The sequence below is a fragment of the Nomascus leucogenys genome, chromosome 17 (assembly GCF_006542625.1).
Source record: "Nomascus leucogenys isolate Asia chromosome 17, Asia_NLE_v1, whole genome shotgun sequence".
Classification (NCBI taxonomy): Eukaryota; Metazoa; Chordata; class Mammalia; order Primates; family Hylobatidae; genus Nomascus; species Nomascus leucogenys.
This window is the reverse complement of record NC_044397.1, coordinates 48,662,877-48,680,705: the sequence shown is the minus strand read 5'-3', so window position 1 is coordinate 48,680,705 and position 17,829 is coordinate 48,662,877. Positions and strand designations below refer to the sequence as shown.

At 37.3% G+C, this 17,829-nt stretch overlaps 1 protein-coding gene across 1 annotated transcript in view; it reads left to right on the top strand.

The window, feature by feature from the left end:
• Positions 1 to 13,029, top strand: part of ZNF727 (zinc finger protein 727) — a 35,391-nt gene extending 22,362 nt beyond the window's left edge. The window contains exons 2-4 of the mRNA XM_030797562.1: positions 2,923 to 3,049; positions 3,550 to 3,645; positions 11,538 to 13,029. Coding sequence (XP_030653422.1) covers positions 2,923 to 3,049; positions 3,550 to 3,645; positions 11,538 to 12,895 — 1,581 coding nt within the window. The 3' untranslated portion in view covers positions 12,896 to 13,029. The remainder of the gene's footprint in view (positions 1 to 2,922; positions 3,050 to 3,549; positions 3,646 to 11,537) is intronic.
• Positions 13,030 to 17,829: the final 4,800 nt, after the last annotated feature.

Below are 17,829 nucleotides of genomic sequence, written 5' to 3'. Positions count from 1 at the left end.
ATGAAAAAATTGTCACCATGAATTTATAACCTGCAGCATTACAAATGGTCCTTCTGTGGCTGTTGAACATGGAAAGGTGTGGATGCCCAAGATTCCTGTTTGAGATGGAATCAGGTCCTTGGTTATCACTGAAGAAGGAGACCATGTACTGTTTAGCTTCCATTAAATCTATGCAAAACTGCTTATAAAAATGCACATTTAATGAGAATGGTCTTTATTGCCTAGGATAACTCAGAAAGTTCTGAATAAAAAATAATTAGAAGAGACTTCCTCTCTAGGATGCTAAAGCAAGGAAATAAGAGAGGACACAAACAAATGGAAAAAAAAATCCATGCTCCTGGATAGGAAGAATCAGTATGATGAAAATGGCCATACTGTCCAAAGTAATTTATAGATTCAATGCTATTCCCATCAAGCTACCATTAACTTTCTTTGCAGAATTAGAAAAAACTACTTTAAATTTTATATGGAACCAAAAAGCCCATATAGCCAACACAATCCTAAGCAAAAAGAACAGAGCTGGAGGCATCATGCTACCTGACTTCAAACTATACTACAAGGCTACAGTAACCAAAACAGCATGGTACTGGTACCAAAACAGATATATAGATCAATGGAACAGAACAGAGGCCTCAGAAATAATACCACACATCTACAACCAACTGATCTTCAATAAACCTGACAAAAACAAGCAATGAGGAAAGGATTCCCTAGGTAATAAATGGTGCTGGGAAAACTGTCTCGCCATATGCAGAAAACACAAATTGGACCCCTTTCTTGTACCTTATACAAAAATTAAATCAAAATGGATTAAAGACTTAAAGGTAAAACCTAAAACCATAAAAACCCTGGAAGAAAACTGAGGCAGTACTCTTCAGGACCTAGGCGTGGGCAAAGGCTTCATGACTAAAGCACCAAAAGCAATAACAACAAAAGCCAAAATTGACAAATGGGATCTAATTAAACTAAAGAGCTTCTGCACTGCAAAAGAAACTATACTCAGAGTGAACAGGCAACCTACAGAATGGGAGAAAAATTTTGCAATCTATCCATCTGACAAAGGGAATCTACAAGGAACTTAAATTTACCGGAAGAAAACAGCCCCATCAAAAAGTGGGCAAAGAATACAAACAGTCACTTTTCAAAAGAAGACATTTATGCAGCCAACAAACATGAAAAAAAACTCATCACTGGTCATTAGAGAAATGCAAATCAAAACCACAATGAGATAGTATCTCATGTCAGTTAGAATGGTGATTATTAAAATGTCAGGAAACATGATGGTGAGGATGTGGAGAAATAGGAACACTTTTACACCGTTCCTGGGAGTGTAAATTAGTTCAACCATTGTGGAGGACAGTGTGGCGATTCCTCAAGGATATAGAACCAGAAATATTGACCCAGCAATCCCATTACTGGGTTTGTAACCAAAGGATTATAAATTATTCTACTATAAAGGCACATGCACATGTATGTTTATTGCAGCACCATTTACAATAGCAAAGACATGGAACCAACCCAAATGCCCATCAGTGATAGACTGGATAAAGAAAATGTGGCACATAAACACCATGGAATACTATGCAGCCATAAAAAAGAACGAGTTCATGTTCTTTGCTGGGATATGGATGAAGCTGGAAACCATCATTCTCAGCAAACTAACACAGGAACAGAAAACCAAACACCACATGTTCTCACTCATAAGTGGGAGTAGAACAGTGAGAACACGTGGACACAGGAAGGGGAACATCTCACACTGAGACCTGTCAGGGGACTGGGGGCAAGGGGCGGGAGAACATTAGGACAAATACCTAACACATGTGGAGCTTAAAACCTCGATGACAGGTTGATAGGTGCAGCAAACCACCTTGACACATGTATACCTATGTAACAAACCCACGTGTTCTGCACATGTATCCCAGAACTTAAAGCTTTTTGAAAAAAAGTTTAACCAAAAAAGAGAAAGACTTATTTATATACACCATTAGAGATTACAGAACATGGGAGATATTTGTAACTTAAATTTTGCTTAAAACTGATGTTTCCTCATGACTAGACTCAGATTAAGTTGATCCTTTATTGTGTTAATGTTAATCATAGCACAGTAGTGTCGTATCCTTTGTTAATCAGCACCAGATACAAATTTCTTTTAATATAGTTGATCTTCATTTATTTACTTGGTAAAAATGCTCTCTGACAGATATTTTTTCACTCTAGAGTTAATTATTGTACTCTTTATTTTTAATAGGTATCTTGAGTAGTTTTATCAAGTGATGTGCAAAAACAAGATTAAGCCACATTTAATCTGACAGCTCTTCTTCTTACCTTCTCTTTCCATATAGCTTCCTATGGAAAATGAAGGCTCTCATCTTTCTTTACTGGTCAAATAAACCAAAAACCTAGGCTGTGACACTTACTGAATTTTTGACAAAATATTCTCCTTGGGCCAGAAGCAATGATACCACTGGCAAACTTCTTATCAATTCAAAAACTCAAGCTTTACCCTAGATCTTCAGGGTCAAAATCTGCATTTTAACAAGATCTCCTGTTTATTGCTATACACAGTAAGATTTGAGAAGTATGCTTTTAACTCGCCATGAAGCTTCCATATGGGAAGTATAGACAGCTCATCTTGTATTATGTAAATATAGCATTAAGTAGTGTACATGCCTGTGTTAATGTCCTTCATTTTATACTGTATCATCAAGAAAAGTATTGCACATACACTGGTTTCGTGATCTTATGCCATCTTTTCTCAGAGTTAAAAATACATTAGAGAATATTTCTGTGCCAGAAAGTATCCTATTGGATAACTCCAGTAACTCGTATAAGTCAGAACCAGCTCTCTTTACTGTCATTTTACCTGATGTCAAATCAAGAATTATTTCTTTGGTCACTTGGTAAATATGTTTTGTTTTTCAGGGAGTGTTGACATTCAGGGATGTGGCCATAGAATTCTCCCCAGAAGAGTGGGAATGCCTGGACTCTGCTCAGCAGCATTTGTACAGGGATGTGATGTTAGAGAACTACGGAAACCTGTTCTCCTTGGGTGAGAATAACTTCAATATACAACTCATATTCTACATTAAATATTTTATTTCCTCCTGTTTTTTTTTTTTGAAGTTCTGCTTTGCATAAATGAGTTTCAGAATCCTGCTTCAAAAAGAAAAAATTGGGTATCTGTTTAGGTAGTAAATATAATCTTTAAGATGTTCCATCTTAACATTAATCTTTCCCTTTTTTGAGCTCATCTGTATATTTCGGTATAAATTATGGTAATATCAGAAATTTAATAGCATAAAATATTGTTACCCACACCTAAAAATGCAATTTTCACAACTGATTTTTGATTCAATATTACTGGGTAATAGAGCTAATAACCCACAAATTTACTTTCTAAATATTCTGAAGTTTCTGTTACGAAACAGTAGATTAGAATTAATTTTCTAGAGTCTTCTATAATGTTCTCTCTTCTCTACTGAGCATAGTACTAGATTGGTAATCAGATTATCCTAGCAAGAGTCATGTTATTTTTTTCTAATAAAACAGGTCTTGCTATCTTTAAGCCACACTTGATTACCTATCTGGAGCAAAGAAAAGAGCCCTGGAATGTGAAGAGACAGAAGACAGTAGCCAAACACCCAGGTAGGTGGGAGTGAATGAAGCAAATGACACAAGTGACGGATCCCAATGTCAAGGAGGAAGCCAGACCTTTAAACATGCTTCCAGAAGCTCTGCTCCAGTGGAAATTGTTTCTGAGAAGCCTTCATTTCTTTCTCTTGCTTTAACATAGGGGAATTTTTTGTCCCATTCTTGTGAATTTTCTAAGCAGCGTACATCCCCTTCAGTAATGTGTGTTGTTGTTGCTGCTGTTGTTGTTTTTTTTGGTGTTTGTGTGTTTTTTGAGTTTACAGTGATAAAGTCTTTTTCATGGCTTAAAAGAAAATGTGTGATTTGACTGCTTTTCCATTGCTTGGGGGAAACAGCAGTATCTATTTTTGAGAAACTATATTAAACCATTTTTTTAAGTTCTGTTTTTGGATAATGTCTAAATGTAGAAGTTTTGGTGATATTGCAATTTGGATCAGAAATCCCAGGAACACCACAAAAAGATGTGTGCTTCCTGGTTTATAATTTTCTATTCTATGGAGGCTTCAAATGTGATTTTACAGAAATTTATACTCAGTAATTATATCAAAACACTAAGCATCTCCCTAAATGAAACAAACTCTAAAATAGTATTACTTCAAATGTTATTCTTTTCATATAAACAAATGTTGGCAAATGTGGCCAAATTCCTCAACTGTAATATAGTTCAGTGTATCTACTTCATACATTTATTAAATATACTATGTCATCGGGGAGCTTGCAACATTGCTGAGTACATATTAAACTCTCAATCTTTATTTTAAATGACATCATTTTGTGATTTTATTTAGTATAAAGCTTACTGTGACTGTGTCATTCATATGTATGTATATATAAACACATGTATATATGAATATGTATGATAGACACATATATAATACCAGTAATGTCAATTTTTTTCACAAATAATAATTGAATACCTATATATTATATATAATGTATTGATTTTATGTCTGTATATGTAATGAAATGATTAATACAATCAAATTAATGAACAAACAAATTTATAACCTTGCATACTTACCTTTTTTGTAGTGAGAACAATTAAGATCTCTCAGCAAATATTCAGCATACCTAACAGTATTACTTTCTATAATCATAAAGCTGTACCTTAGGTTACCATAACTTATTTGTCTTTTCACTGAAAATTTGTACCATTTGAACAACATATCCCACTTTCCCCACCTCTAGGGCCTAGCACTCACCTCTATACTCTCTTCTTCTAGGAGTCCAACCTTATTATATTCTCCATAGAGGTGAGATCATACAGTATTTGTCTGTTTCTGTGATGTTTCACTCAGCATAACGTCATCTAGGTCCATCCATGTTGTAGAAATGGCAGGCTTTTATTATTTTTTATGGCTAAATAATATTCTATTTTGTATATATGCCATGTTTTTTTTTGTGTGCGGTCAGTTTCCACAAACACTTTAGATTGCTTTTGTATCTTGACAATTGTGAAAAATGCTTCAATGAACATGGAGGTGCAGGTATTTCTTTGAGATAGTAAATTTATTGTATATGCAGAAATGAGATAGCTAAATTGTACAATAGTACTATTAAAAATTTTTTTAAAGAACCTTCATACTGATTTTCATAATGTCTCTAAGAAATTACACATCACCAAGAATGTACATCATTTTTTTTCTTTAATATATTCTTGTCAACACTTGTTATAAATCTTCTTTTTGATGTTAGCAATCCTAACAGGTATAAAGTAATATCTCACCATGAATTTAATTTGCATCTGCCATATTGGTGACATTGAGCACCTTTCTACATACCTGTTGCCCAACTATATGTTTTCATTAATTAACATTTATTTAGTCCTTGGCTTATTTTTAAATCTTGTTATTATTACTGTTATTATTATTACAGTTGCCTTTTATTTATATGAGTTTCTTATGTTTCTTATGTGTTTTTGATACTAACCACTTATCAGATATGGTTTTCTTATTCTATTTTTCTTTGGTTATGCAGAAGCGTTTTAGTTTGATGCAGTTTAATTTGTTTATGTTTGCTTTTATTGCTGTACTTTTGCTGTTGTATCCCAAAATTCATTTTCAAAACCAATATTAAGGTTTTAAAATGTTTTCTTTTAAGATTATTAAGAATTTTGTCATACATTAGAGTCCTTATTTTATATTTAGTTAATTTTTAAATACAGTGTAAGAAAAGTGGTCTAATTTTATTCTTTTACTTGTGGGTATTCCCTTTTCCCAGCCCCAAGTGTGGAAGAGACTGTACTTTCTGCATTGTGTATTCTCAGTGGCTCAGTGTCAGATGAGTTGATCTTACATGGATGGATTTGTTTCTGGGCTCTCCATTCTGCTCCACTGATATCGGTGTGCATTTTTATCCACAGAGCATCCTGTTTTTATTACAGTAGCCTTCAAATGTAGTTTAAAATTAGAAAGTATAATGCCCCTAGCTTTGTTTTTAATTCTCAAAACTGCTTTGGCTATTTAAAGTTTCTTGTAATTCCATATAAATTTTAAGATTGAATTTTCTATTACTTTGAAAAATTGTACTAAAATTTTAATAGGGGATTTATTGAATCTAAATTTTCCAATTTTATAGACTGATTTCAGCAGGTACAAATCTTCTCTTGGGTCAATTAGCTGATAGAATCTTTTTGGGTATGCAGTGGAGAGGGGTTATACGTGGGTTGCATGGCTGCTTCTTGGTCTGTTGTGGAGTTTGCCTTTAGTGGGTTTGTTACCAGGAGACTGGATAGTTGTTAATCCTGTCTTATTTCTTGGCAGATTGAATTGCCTTTAGGACTTTGATCTGTAAGGCTAGCACTAGGGCAGTGTTCTGCAGTAGGTTTGGCATATGGTGTGCCTGATGTGTGTTTCTTACTATGTGGCAGGATTTCCTCAGGTCACTCTCTGGGTACCTAGATTGGCAGAACTGGCCATGAACTGTGACTATCGGTGCTGAAACTGAGTCACTGAACTGTTTCAGAGAGCACAGTAAGGGCCAAGGTCTGCAGACCTACTGCTGTAACCACAAATAGGCATCTTTCTTTGGGTCTCTGGATGTGCAGAACCACTCCTTGACTATGGCTGGAAGGAGCTGGAGATAGTTATAGAGTCACTGTAGAATTTTAAGTGGGTCAAAATAGGTGAACCATTTCTTGATCTGTAGCCAAGACCAAGGGTTTTCAAATTTGCCACCTGAATGAGGGCCTGCCTTTTCAAAATGACTCCAATCAATCTTTAGCTCTAGCAGGTTTTAAAACCCTCTCCCTGAAAAACAAAATTATGATAAAGGTCTCTTCTTTCATAAGGGGTCCCACCATATCACCCATGCTGGTCTCAAACTCCTGGCCTAAAATGATTCTTCTTCTGCCTCAGCCTACAAAGTTGCTAGGATTACAGGTGTGAACCACCAAGTCTGTCTCTTTCTTATAAGACTGTTCTAGGGGTAATGAACACCCTTACCTTTTGTTCATATTAGAAAGTCTTTATTTTTTTCTTACTTTTTAAAGTAAATTTCTCCCAGATTAAGTATCCTTGATTGGTAGCATTTTTTTTTTCATCACCTTGAAATTTGGGAAGTTCTTAGGCCCTTTTTTCTTCAAATAACCTCTCTATGACTTTTCCCCTGCATTCTTCTTCAAAGACTGCTTTCATGAATATATTGGTCTCCTTAATGGTATCTAATAAGTTACATATTCCATGTTGATGTTTTTCAATTTTTTTTTGTGGTTTTTTTTTTCGTGACTCAATATTTATAAATAACATGTCTTTAGTTTTCTGATTTTTGTTTTCTGGTCAATTATTCTATTGTGACTCTACAAAATTTTTCAACAATTATTTTTCTGTTCCACAATTTCTACTGGGTTCTTTTCTTCTATTTTTGAGTTATTGAGCATACTTAGTATCATTATTTTGACATCTTTGTCAGATAATGCAAAGATTTTCTTAAGGATTTAATTTTGGAAATGTATTTGTTTAAGTGGGGTATGTTTTCTCTTTTTTATGTCATGTCATCCTTTTTTGAAATTTGGAAACTTAAAAACAGCCATCTAATCTAATATTTAAAGACTCGCTTAAAGACTGGCTATAGCAATGGGCCAGGCTATAGATTTTCAGTGCTTCACAAACATGTTCTCAGTTGTCTTTGGATTTTTGTGTGTAATTTCTAAGATAAAGAGATTTTTCCTCATTTTGTTTTCAGATTCTATAATCTTTTGCTTCCCTAGTTGACTGTGGCATTGCAGTTCCTCTAGTATTGTAACAAGCATTCACCTTTCTTCTAGCACATACAAACTATAATTCTCATTACTCCATCATTTTCATATTAAGGGAGACAGACTCTATTAATTGGACAGTCTCCTATAATTTCATAACTTTAAACAGACTCACTGTTCTAGATCTCTCCTGAGGGTAGTAGTACTGGGAGTTGATTGTGCTTCACTTAGCCCAATTGGTGTTGAGGGAAAGAAAGGTTGTGTTGGAAAGTCTTTAAGCTAGACCTGGTTACCTTCTGCAGCATAGAAAATATTACTGGAGTGTGAAAAGAGTGGAAAGAATAGCCATACACTCTGATTTGGCAGATAACACATGTGAAATGTCCAAAGGTGAAGGAGAAAACAAGAGTTTAAAATGTGGATTGGGAAGCTATTCTCCAATGGAACTAATTCTTGAAAAGCCTCTTACTGTCATGGAAGAAAAGTTTTTGATGCATACTTATTAGGCTTTTGAATTCTGTAAATCTTCAGTTTATTTACTAATCTGCTGGTGCATTCACAGTGAGAGACAAACTCCTTTTTATGCTGTGAGGATCTAAATAATGTAACTGCTCTTCTGTTGCTTTGAGGGATTTGGAAAATTTGTGCAGATTTTTGGAGACCACTATGTTAAGCTGTTTTTAAAAATCTGTTTGTGCCTTATGTTAGACATCTGTGAGAGGAGTAGGGGAGACATTGAGATTTGGTCAAGCGATTTGAGAGAGGCCAGGGACAGATGTCATATGTTTTCTGCTTTATAATTTCCAGTCAACTGATTATACAGAAAATGAAAGTGATAACTTTTATCAGAGCACAAAGCATCTGATTAAGTACAAGAAAATCTAAACATCTATTTCACTTTGAAAGTATCTTTATTTTAGTAGGAACTAAGCTTAGAAATTTAAATGCTGTATGACAAATGCCTCTACTGTGGAATAGTTGATTTGATCTACTCAGCTCACAGAATGCATAAAAACACTAATACCATAGGTTACTTAGAACACTGTCCAGCATATAATAAACTCGAAATTGTTACCTCTTAATAACTATTATTTTTAAATTTTATCTTCTTTGCTATGAAGATTACTAGGGCTGTGTCCTGTATATTTTTTTCTTTGATTTGCTGTATACCAACTATGCCTGTAATTTCACAAGTTCTGAGCTAATGTGCTCAAATGTATATGTTATATAAAAAGTGAATTAGATAATTAATAGGCACACCACATATATTAAAATCTTTGATTTATATGTTTAAGTTTACTGCATACAAAATGTTATCAGCATTTTCATCAACTTTTCTCAAACTTCATCTACACAATTGTATAAATTTATTTCTAATTGTTCATTTTATTTTATATCATATTGTACTCTATTTATATTGTTAATATTATTTAGTAATATAATGCTTTGCTTCCAAAGGTCACCTTATTGCCTTTACATTTTGTGCAAAAATAGCAGCTATATATTAATGACATCATAAATATGTCCAGTATTATTTAAGTGCCTATTTTATCATATTTTTCTCATCAAAGCTTTTTATAAATGATTATAATGCATTTTCTATAAAATGTTATTGCTTTCACTGACCTTGGGTGATCCACCTGCCTGGACTGCTCAAAATGCAGGGAATACAGGTGTGAGCCACCACACCTGACCCTTGTAGTTTTTACAAGTAAGAATAAAACAATCATTGACTAATAACCAAAAAATAAAAAAGTAAATATACAAGTCATAAAATAGGAGTAATATTTTACACAGGCAAACACACACATAAATAATTAAAATCAGCATTTTAATTATTCAAATGATTAGTGATTCAAACTTTGTTGTCTTCAATAGCAACAACATGAAATCAATCTAGTTGCCTATCAGTGGTAGATTGGATAAAGAATATGTGGTACCTATACACTATGAAATAGTACACAGCCAAAAAAAATTATGCTCTTTGTAGCAACATTGATGCAGCTGAAAGCCATTATCTTAAGTAAATTAATGCAAAAACAGAAAGCCAAATACTACATGTTCTTACTTATAAGTGTGAGCTGAATATTGGGTATACATGGATATAAAGATGGAAACAAAAGATGCTGGAGACTGCTAGCGGAGGAAGGGAGGAAAGAGACAAGGCCTGAAAAGCCACCTGTGGGGTACTGTGCTACCTACCTGAGTAGTGGTAGCAATATCCCAAAACTTAGCAGTACATAATATACCAGTGTAACAGACCTAGACATGTAGCCTCTGAACATGTAGGAAAAGTTGAAATTGAACAAAAATGTGCTCTTTATAAATATGCAGTCACATTTAAAATGCATGGCTATCTAGAATAATTATTTTTTGGTAGTACACTATGTTGATTCAATATTTTTTGGTTAATTTTTTTGTTAAATTTTGTTTCACTATTTTATATTTTAGTGGCTCATGTTTTAGTTGGCTATGTCACATTAATTAATTGTGCTTTTGGTTTTTATTTATGTATAATTTTTTATGCCAATATTCAACTCTGTACACATTAAAACAATATTTGGACAGAAGTCAGATATGAATCAGTCATACATATATTGCCATTTTAATTATTTATGTGTGTGTTTGCCTGTGTAAAATATTACTCCTATTTTATGACTTGTATATTTACTTTTTTATTTTTTGGTTATTAGTCAATGATTGTTTTATTCTTACTTGTAAAAACTACGAGGGTCAGGTGTGATGGCTCACACCCGTACTCCCTGCATTTTGAGCAGTCCAGGCGGGCGGATCACCCAAGGTCAGAAGTTCAAGATTAGCCTGGCCAACATGGTGAAACCCCATCTCTAGTAAACATACAAAATTAGCCAGGTGAGGCACGCCTGTAATCTTAGCTACTCCGGAGGCTGAGGCAGGAGAATCGCCTGAACCCTGGAGATGGAGGTTGGATTGCATCACTGCACTCCAGCCTGGGCGACAGAGAGAGACTGTGTCTCAAAAAAAAAAAAAAAAAATTATGGAGACTTCTTTTATGTGTTGTATGGTCTCTTCTGAGAATGTGCCATATGTACTTGAGAAGAATGTGTGTTCTAGTATTGTTGAGTAGAGAGTTCTAGGTGGTTTGCAATGCTGTTCCGGTTTCTATTTCTTTACTTCTTTGATCTTCTGCCTGTAGTCACTTGCTATACCCATTCTCTGTCTATGATACTGAAGTGTCTCTGCTGTCCGAAACTGTCAAAGTATACCACCTTTATTTTCAACACTGTCATGGAATACAGAAATTAGTCTTTGGTAAGGTCTCAGAAAGCCAGAAGCATGAACACATGTACCACTGTTTTATTTATTTTTGGAGGGGGAAGACAGGAATTGGGAGTCTATATTTAAAGTCATCATGGGATGAAGAATGGCTGTGGTGGGTAAATATGAAATACTTTTATTACACCTCTATGTGGTTCTTGGCATTTTTCTCACTTGAGGTGCTGCAAATGCTTAACTGGTTCTTACACTTCTCACAAAGGCATTTTGGTCAGTATATTTCTGTTAAGCTTATATGTCTATAAAGGAAGTAGAGCCTGTGGTATTTTATTGTGTCACCTTGTTAATGTGCTTTGTATAATTAAATGTTTGTAAAGTGTATTCACCTAAGTCTGATGAGGGAGAAATTTTGTGTTTCTTTTTTTTTTTTTTCCAGCTGGCTCTTTTCATTTTACTGCAGAGATATTGCCGGAGCGTGACATAAACGATTTATTTCAAAAAATGATTCTGAGAAAATCTGGAAGCTGTGACCTTAATACTTTACGTTTAAAGAAAGACTACCAACGTGTGGGTAATTGCAAGGGGCAGAAAAGCAGTTATAATGGCCTTCATCAATGTTTGTCAACTACCCATAGCAAAACCTGTCAATGTAATAAATGTGGCAAAGCTTTTGGGTTGTGCTCAGTCTTCACTGAACATAAGAAAATTTTTAGCAGAGAGAAATGCTACAAATGTAAAGAATGTGGCAAAGACTGTAGGTTGTCAGATTTTACCCTGCAGAAGAGAATTCGTACTGCAGATAAATGCTACAAATGTGAAGAGTTTGGCAAAGCCTGTAAAAAGTTCTCAAACCTTACTGAACATAATAGAGTTTATACTGGAAAGAAACCCTACACATGTGAAGAATGTGGCAAAACGTTTACCTGTTCCTCAGCCCTTATTAAACACAAGAGAAATCATACTGGAGACAGACCCTACAAATGCGAAGAATGTCACAAAGCCTTTAGGTGTTGCTCAGACCTTACTAAACATAAGAGAATTCATACTGGAGAGAAACCCTACAAATGTAAAGAATGTCACAAAGCATTTAGGTGTTGCTCAGACCTTACTAAACATAAGAGAATTCATACTGGAGAGAAACCCTACAAATGTAATGAATGTGGAAAAGCTTTTATGTGGATCTCGGCTCTTAGTCAACATAACAGAATTCATACTGGAGAGAAACCCTACATTTGTGAAGAATGTGGCAAAGCCTTTACCTACTCCTCAACCCTTATTAGCCACAAGAGAATTCATATGGAAGTGAGACCTTACAAATGTGAAGAATGTGGCAAAACCTTTAAGTGGTTCTCAGACCTAACTAATCATAGGAGAATTCACACTGGAGAGAAACCCTACAAATGTGAAGAATGTGGCAAAACCTTTACCTGTTCCTCAAACCTTATTAAACACAAGAGAATTCATATGGAAGTGAGACCTTACAAATGTGAAGAATGTGGCAAAACCTTTAAATGGTTCCCAGACCTGACTAATCATAAGAGAATTCACACTGGAGAGAAGCCCTACAAATGTGAAGAATGTGGCAAAACCTTTACTTGCTCCTCAAGCCTTATTAAACACAAGAGAAGTCATACTGGAGACAGACCTACAAGTGCGAAGAATGTGGCAAAGCCTATCAGTGCTTCTCAGAACTTACTAGTCATAAGAGAATTCACACTGGAGAGAAACCCTACAAATGTGAAGAATGTAACAAAGCCTTTAGGTGGTTCTCAGACCTTACTAAACATAAGGTAATTCATACTGGAGATAAACCTTACAAATGTAATGAATGTGGAAAAGCTTTTACGTGGATCTCGGCCCTTAGTAAACACAAGAGAATTCATACTGGAGAGAAACCCTACATTTGTGAAGAATGTGGCAAAGCCTTTACCCGCTCCTCAACCCTTACTAGCCACAAGAGAATTCATATGGAAGAGAGACCTTAGAAATGTAAAGAATGTGGCAAAACCTTTAAGTGTTTCTCAGACCTGACTAATCATAAGAGAATTCACCCTGGAGAGAATCCCTACAAATGTGAAGAATGTAACAAAGGCTGTAGGTGCTTCTCAGACCTTGCTAAACATAAGATAATTCATACTGGAGACAAACCCTACAAATGTAATGAATGTGGAAAAGGTTTTACGTGGATCTCGGCCCTTAGAAAACATAAGAGAATTCATACTGGAGAGACACCCTACATCTGTGAAGAATGTGGCAAAGCCTTTACCCGCTCCTCAATCCTTATTAACCACAAGATAATTCATATGGAAGAGAGACCTTACAAATGTGAAGAGTGCAGCAAAACCTTTACGTGGCTCTCAGACTTTACTAATCATAAGAGAATTCACCCTGGTGAGAAACCCTACAAATGTGAAGAGTGTGGCAAAGTATTGAGCTGATTCTCACACCTCATTAGACAGAATTCATACTAGAGAGAAGCTCCGCAAGTGTTAAAAATGTGGAAAAGCCTTTAACAAGTCGTCATATTGTGTTCAACATCAGAGACTTACTACTGAACAAATGTAGTATAAAGGTAATGACTATTGAAGAACATTTAATAACATCTTAGAGGGTCTCTAAGAACTTGCTTTATAATCTGGGTGCTTTTGTGTTGGGTGCATGTATAGCCCTTTACTATTATGTAATGCCATTTTTTGTCTTTTTAAAAAAATCTGTTGATTTAAAGTCTGTTTTGTCAGAAACTAGGATTGCAATCCTTGATTTTTAATGTTTTCTATTTGCTTGGTAGACTTTTCCCTTTATTTTGAGCTTATTTGAAATGGGTATCTCAATTGCAGTATACCATTAGATCTTGGTTCTTTATTTGCCACTCTGTTTTTTAATTTGGGCATTTAACCCATGTACATTCTTAAGGTTTGTATTCATATGTGTGGATTTGATTCTGTCATGATCATCTTAGCTGGCTATTTTGCACATTTGTTTATGTGGTGGCTTTATCGTGTCAGTGGTTTGTGTACTTTAGTGTGTTTTTGTAGTGATTGGTTATAGTCTTTTTCTTATTTAGGGCTTTCTTCAGAAGATCTTTTAAGGCAGGTCTTCTGGTAACAGATTTCCTCAGCATTTGCTTATCTGAATACGATCATATTTATTTTTTGCTTCTGAAGCTTACATTGGCCGGATATGAACTTCTGGATTAGAATTCTTTTTTTAAGAAAGTTGAATATTGGCCCTTAATCTCTTTTGACTTGAAGGATCTCTGCTGCAAGGTTCATTGTTGTCTGAACTTCTTTTTAGAGGTGACCTGGCCTTTCTCTCTAGCTGCCTTTAACATATTTTTTTCTCTCATTTTGACCTTGGAGAATCTCATGATTATGTATCTTGGGGATGACCTTCTCATGGGGTATATTATTGGGGTTCTCCACATTTCTTGCCTTTGAATGTTGGCCTCTCTAGGTTGGGGAAATTCTCATGGATGTTATCCCGAAATATGTATTTTAAGTTGTTTTCATTCTCCCCATCACTTTCAAGCACTCTCTTTAATTATAGATTTGGTTTATTTACATAATCCGATATTTCTTGGAGGTTTTGTTCATTCCTCTTTATACTTTTTCACTATTCTTGTCTGTTTTATTTCAGAAAGCCAGTCTTGAAGCTCTGAGATTCTTCCCTCTGCTTGGCCTATTCTTCTATTAACACTTGTGATTACATTATAAAGGTTTTGTATTGTGTTTTTCAGTTCTATCATGTTGGCCATATTTTTCTCTAGACTGGCTGTTTTTCCCATCAGTTCCGGCAATTATTTTTTCTTCATTGCATTGGGTTGCAACTTATTTTTGTAGCTCGATGAAGTTTGTTTCTACCCATATTCTGAATTCTGCTTCTGTCATCTTAGGCCTTGCTGGTAATGTAATTTGGTCATTTGGATGAAAGAAGGCACTCTGGCTTTTTGTGTTTTCAACATTTTTGCACTGATTTTGTCTCATCTTTGTGGGCATATCTTTAAAGTTGCTGAACTTTGAATGGGGTTTTGGTTTTTTTGATCCTATTTGATGGTCTTGAGTATTTGATTGTGGTAAAAGGTGGATTCAGCCAACAGGCTTTGTTCCTGGGAGTTTTTTTTTTTTTTTTTTTTTTTTTGTGGTGGTGGACAGGGCACTGCTCAGCTCACAACTCAGAGGCTGCATACTCTAAATGCTCAGCTCACAACTTAGAGTCTGCATACTCTAACTCTGGGGGAGTTGTATTGAGCCCCAACTGTGTTCTCTGGCTCCTTGTGATTTGGAGTCTGCCACTCTGTGGGACTAAGGTGCCACAGCTGGAGCAGAGTGCTAGTGCATATGGGCTTCCTGCCTGTCTTTGGGTATTCACTTCAGTGGCAGGAGCAAAACAGCTGGGAGGGGAGTGGGGGTTACCTGGTGGAGACCGTGTGCTGTTGCACTAAAGGTGGTGTTGGCTTGGGGCAGGATACTGGCCAGTAAAGGTTTTGATGCCTTCTCTGTGCCCCTCAAGAAGGAATGATTGTTCAGAGTGTGGGAGGATACCCTGTTCTCCGCACAGTTTTACCACAAAGGCCAGGGTGGGGCTTTCTGGCTCTCTCCCCACCAAAGCTTCATCTACGATGGCAATTGCTGGGAGTGGCAGGGGCATACTACATTTCCATTTGCTGGTGGGGCAAGCAAAGCCAAACTCACCTTTGCAGACATGTGCCAGCAAAGTAATATGGGGGGTCGCCATGGTCTCGGGGGAAGCTGGAGTATAGGGAAGAAACATGGGGGCTGGTGCAGTCATAGGGGCTGCCTTGCTGGAGCTCTTCATGGGTCAGGCATGGCCCACCAGTGCAGATGCTATGGTATGGGCTCCTAGGGTACCTGAGACTGCCCTGTAAGCAGCTGTGGCCAGACTGGGTCCCTGGGAGAGGCCAGCAGACCAAGGAGTACTCAGTTGGATCAGCTTCTTCTGATTTGCAAGACCATCCTGCAGAAATTAGGTCCAACAGTTCTCCTAGGGCTAAAGTCTCTTATGGGAGAAAGTTGAGCCTATGGAAATGGCCGTCAATGGCCACATTCTACTACAGATGCTCTTGCACTAAACCCTCTGGGTACCACATGAGCTGGGTTGCTGCCCCACCTCTTTGCCTGTCTTCTGGGGGCTGCATCTCAGAGACGTGTAGGCCAGCAATCACTCAGTGCAGTCCGACCAGGATGGAGGATCTGTGCTTTTGGCCAAAGTAGGGGTTCACTGGTAATGAGCAGTGGGTAGTTTGTGGGACCCATGGAGGATGGACTGGCCCTGTCTCCTTGGGTAAACTACAGTTTGTTTGAGGTATGAATAAGGCACTTAGGGTGTTGGATTTTTCATTAGTCTGACGGTAGCAAAGACAGTTCTACTGCGGAGGCAATGGCAGAAATGTTTTCAGTTGCTCTTGGAGGCTCTGTCTAGGGAGTTGTGAAGTTGCTACTGGCTCAATAGCTCTGGCAATGATTGGCTAGTGGCCCAGGCCTGGAGAACTTGCCCAGTGAGAATATATGAGAACAGGCACTCACATAACAGTCTGGCCACTTTTTTGAAGGGCTGCTGCAGTATGCTGGGTATCCACTGCAGTTTCTAGTCACCTCGGATTTTCCAGTACCTGATGACATTATCACCAGTGAATACTGTAAAACAGCAACAATGGCAGCATACCCTTTTCTCTAAGAGCTCCATCTAAGGGAGGTATAGACCTGTTTCCAGCCCCAAAGCAACTGTAGGAGGTAGCTGGAAACCCCTGTTGAAAGGTCTTACCCAGTGAGGAGAACATGATTGGGGACCCACTTAAGAAAGCAGTGTAGGCTGGGCACAGTGGCTCATGCCTGTAATCCTAGCACTTTGGGAGGCCGAGGCAGGTGGATTGCCTGAGCTCAGGAGTTCAAGACCAGCCTGGGCAACATGATGAAATCCCACCTCTACTAAAATACAAGAAAAGAAAATTAGCCAGGTGTGGCGGCTAATCGGGAGGCTGAGGCAGGAGAATTGCTTGAACCCAGGAGGCAGATGTTGCAGTGAGCCGAGATTGTGCCACTGCACTCCAGCCTGGGGACAGAGCGAGACTCCATCTCAAAAAAAAAAAAAAGAAAGAATGCAGTCTAGCCACATTTTTATAGGACAGCTCTGCTGTGCAGAAGTACCACTTCCATCCCCAGTTTATTTGGACTCTTCAAAGCCAGAAGGCTGGAACAGCTAAGTCACACAAACAGCAAAAATGGCCACTCACTCTTCCCTCTAGGAGCTGTATCCCAAAGAGGATTCAAAACTCCATTGATCAAAGAGCACCTGTGGTGGTAGCTGGAGACCCTGGTTGGGAACTACTTTGCAGTGAGGAGGAATGAGATTGGGCACCTGCTTTAACAGACAGTCTGGCCATGTCTTTTTAGAGCACCTGTACTGTGCTAGGAGACCCCTTCCACCCCTGGTCAGCTTGGGCTCTTCAACACATGAAGGCTGGAATGGCTAAGTTGCCCAAGAAGCAAAGATGGCGGCCCACTCCTCTTTCTGGTAGCTCCATCCCAGGGAGGTGCAGTACTGCTACCAGTGGTTGGCTGGAATTCTAAGCCAGTAGTTCTTACCCTGTGGGGCACTGTGGAAGTGGGTCCTACAGACCATCACTGCTCAGCCCCCTGGATTTTGCCTCTTTCCTATGGGTATGCACAGGGTTATAACCTCCTGTTTGCTGAGTTGCAGCTACTTTTTCT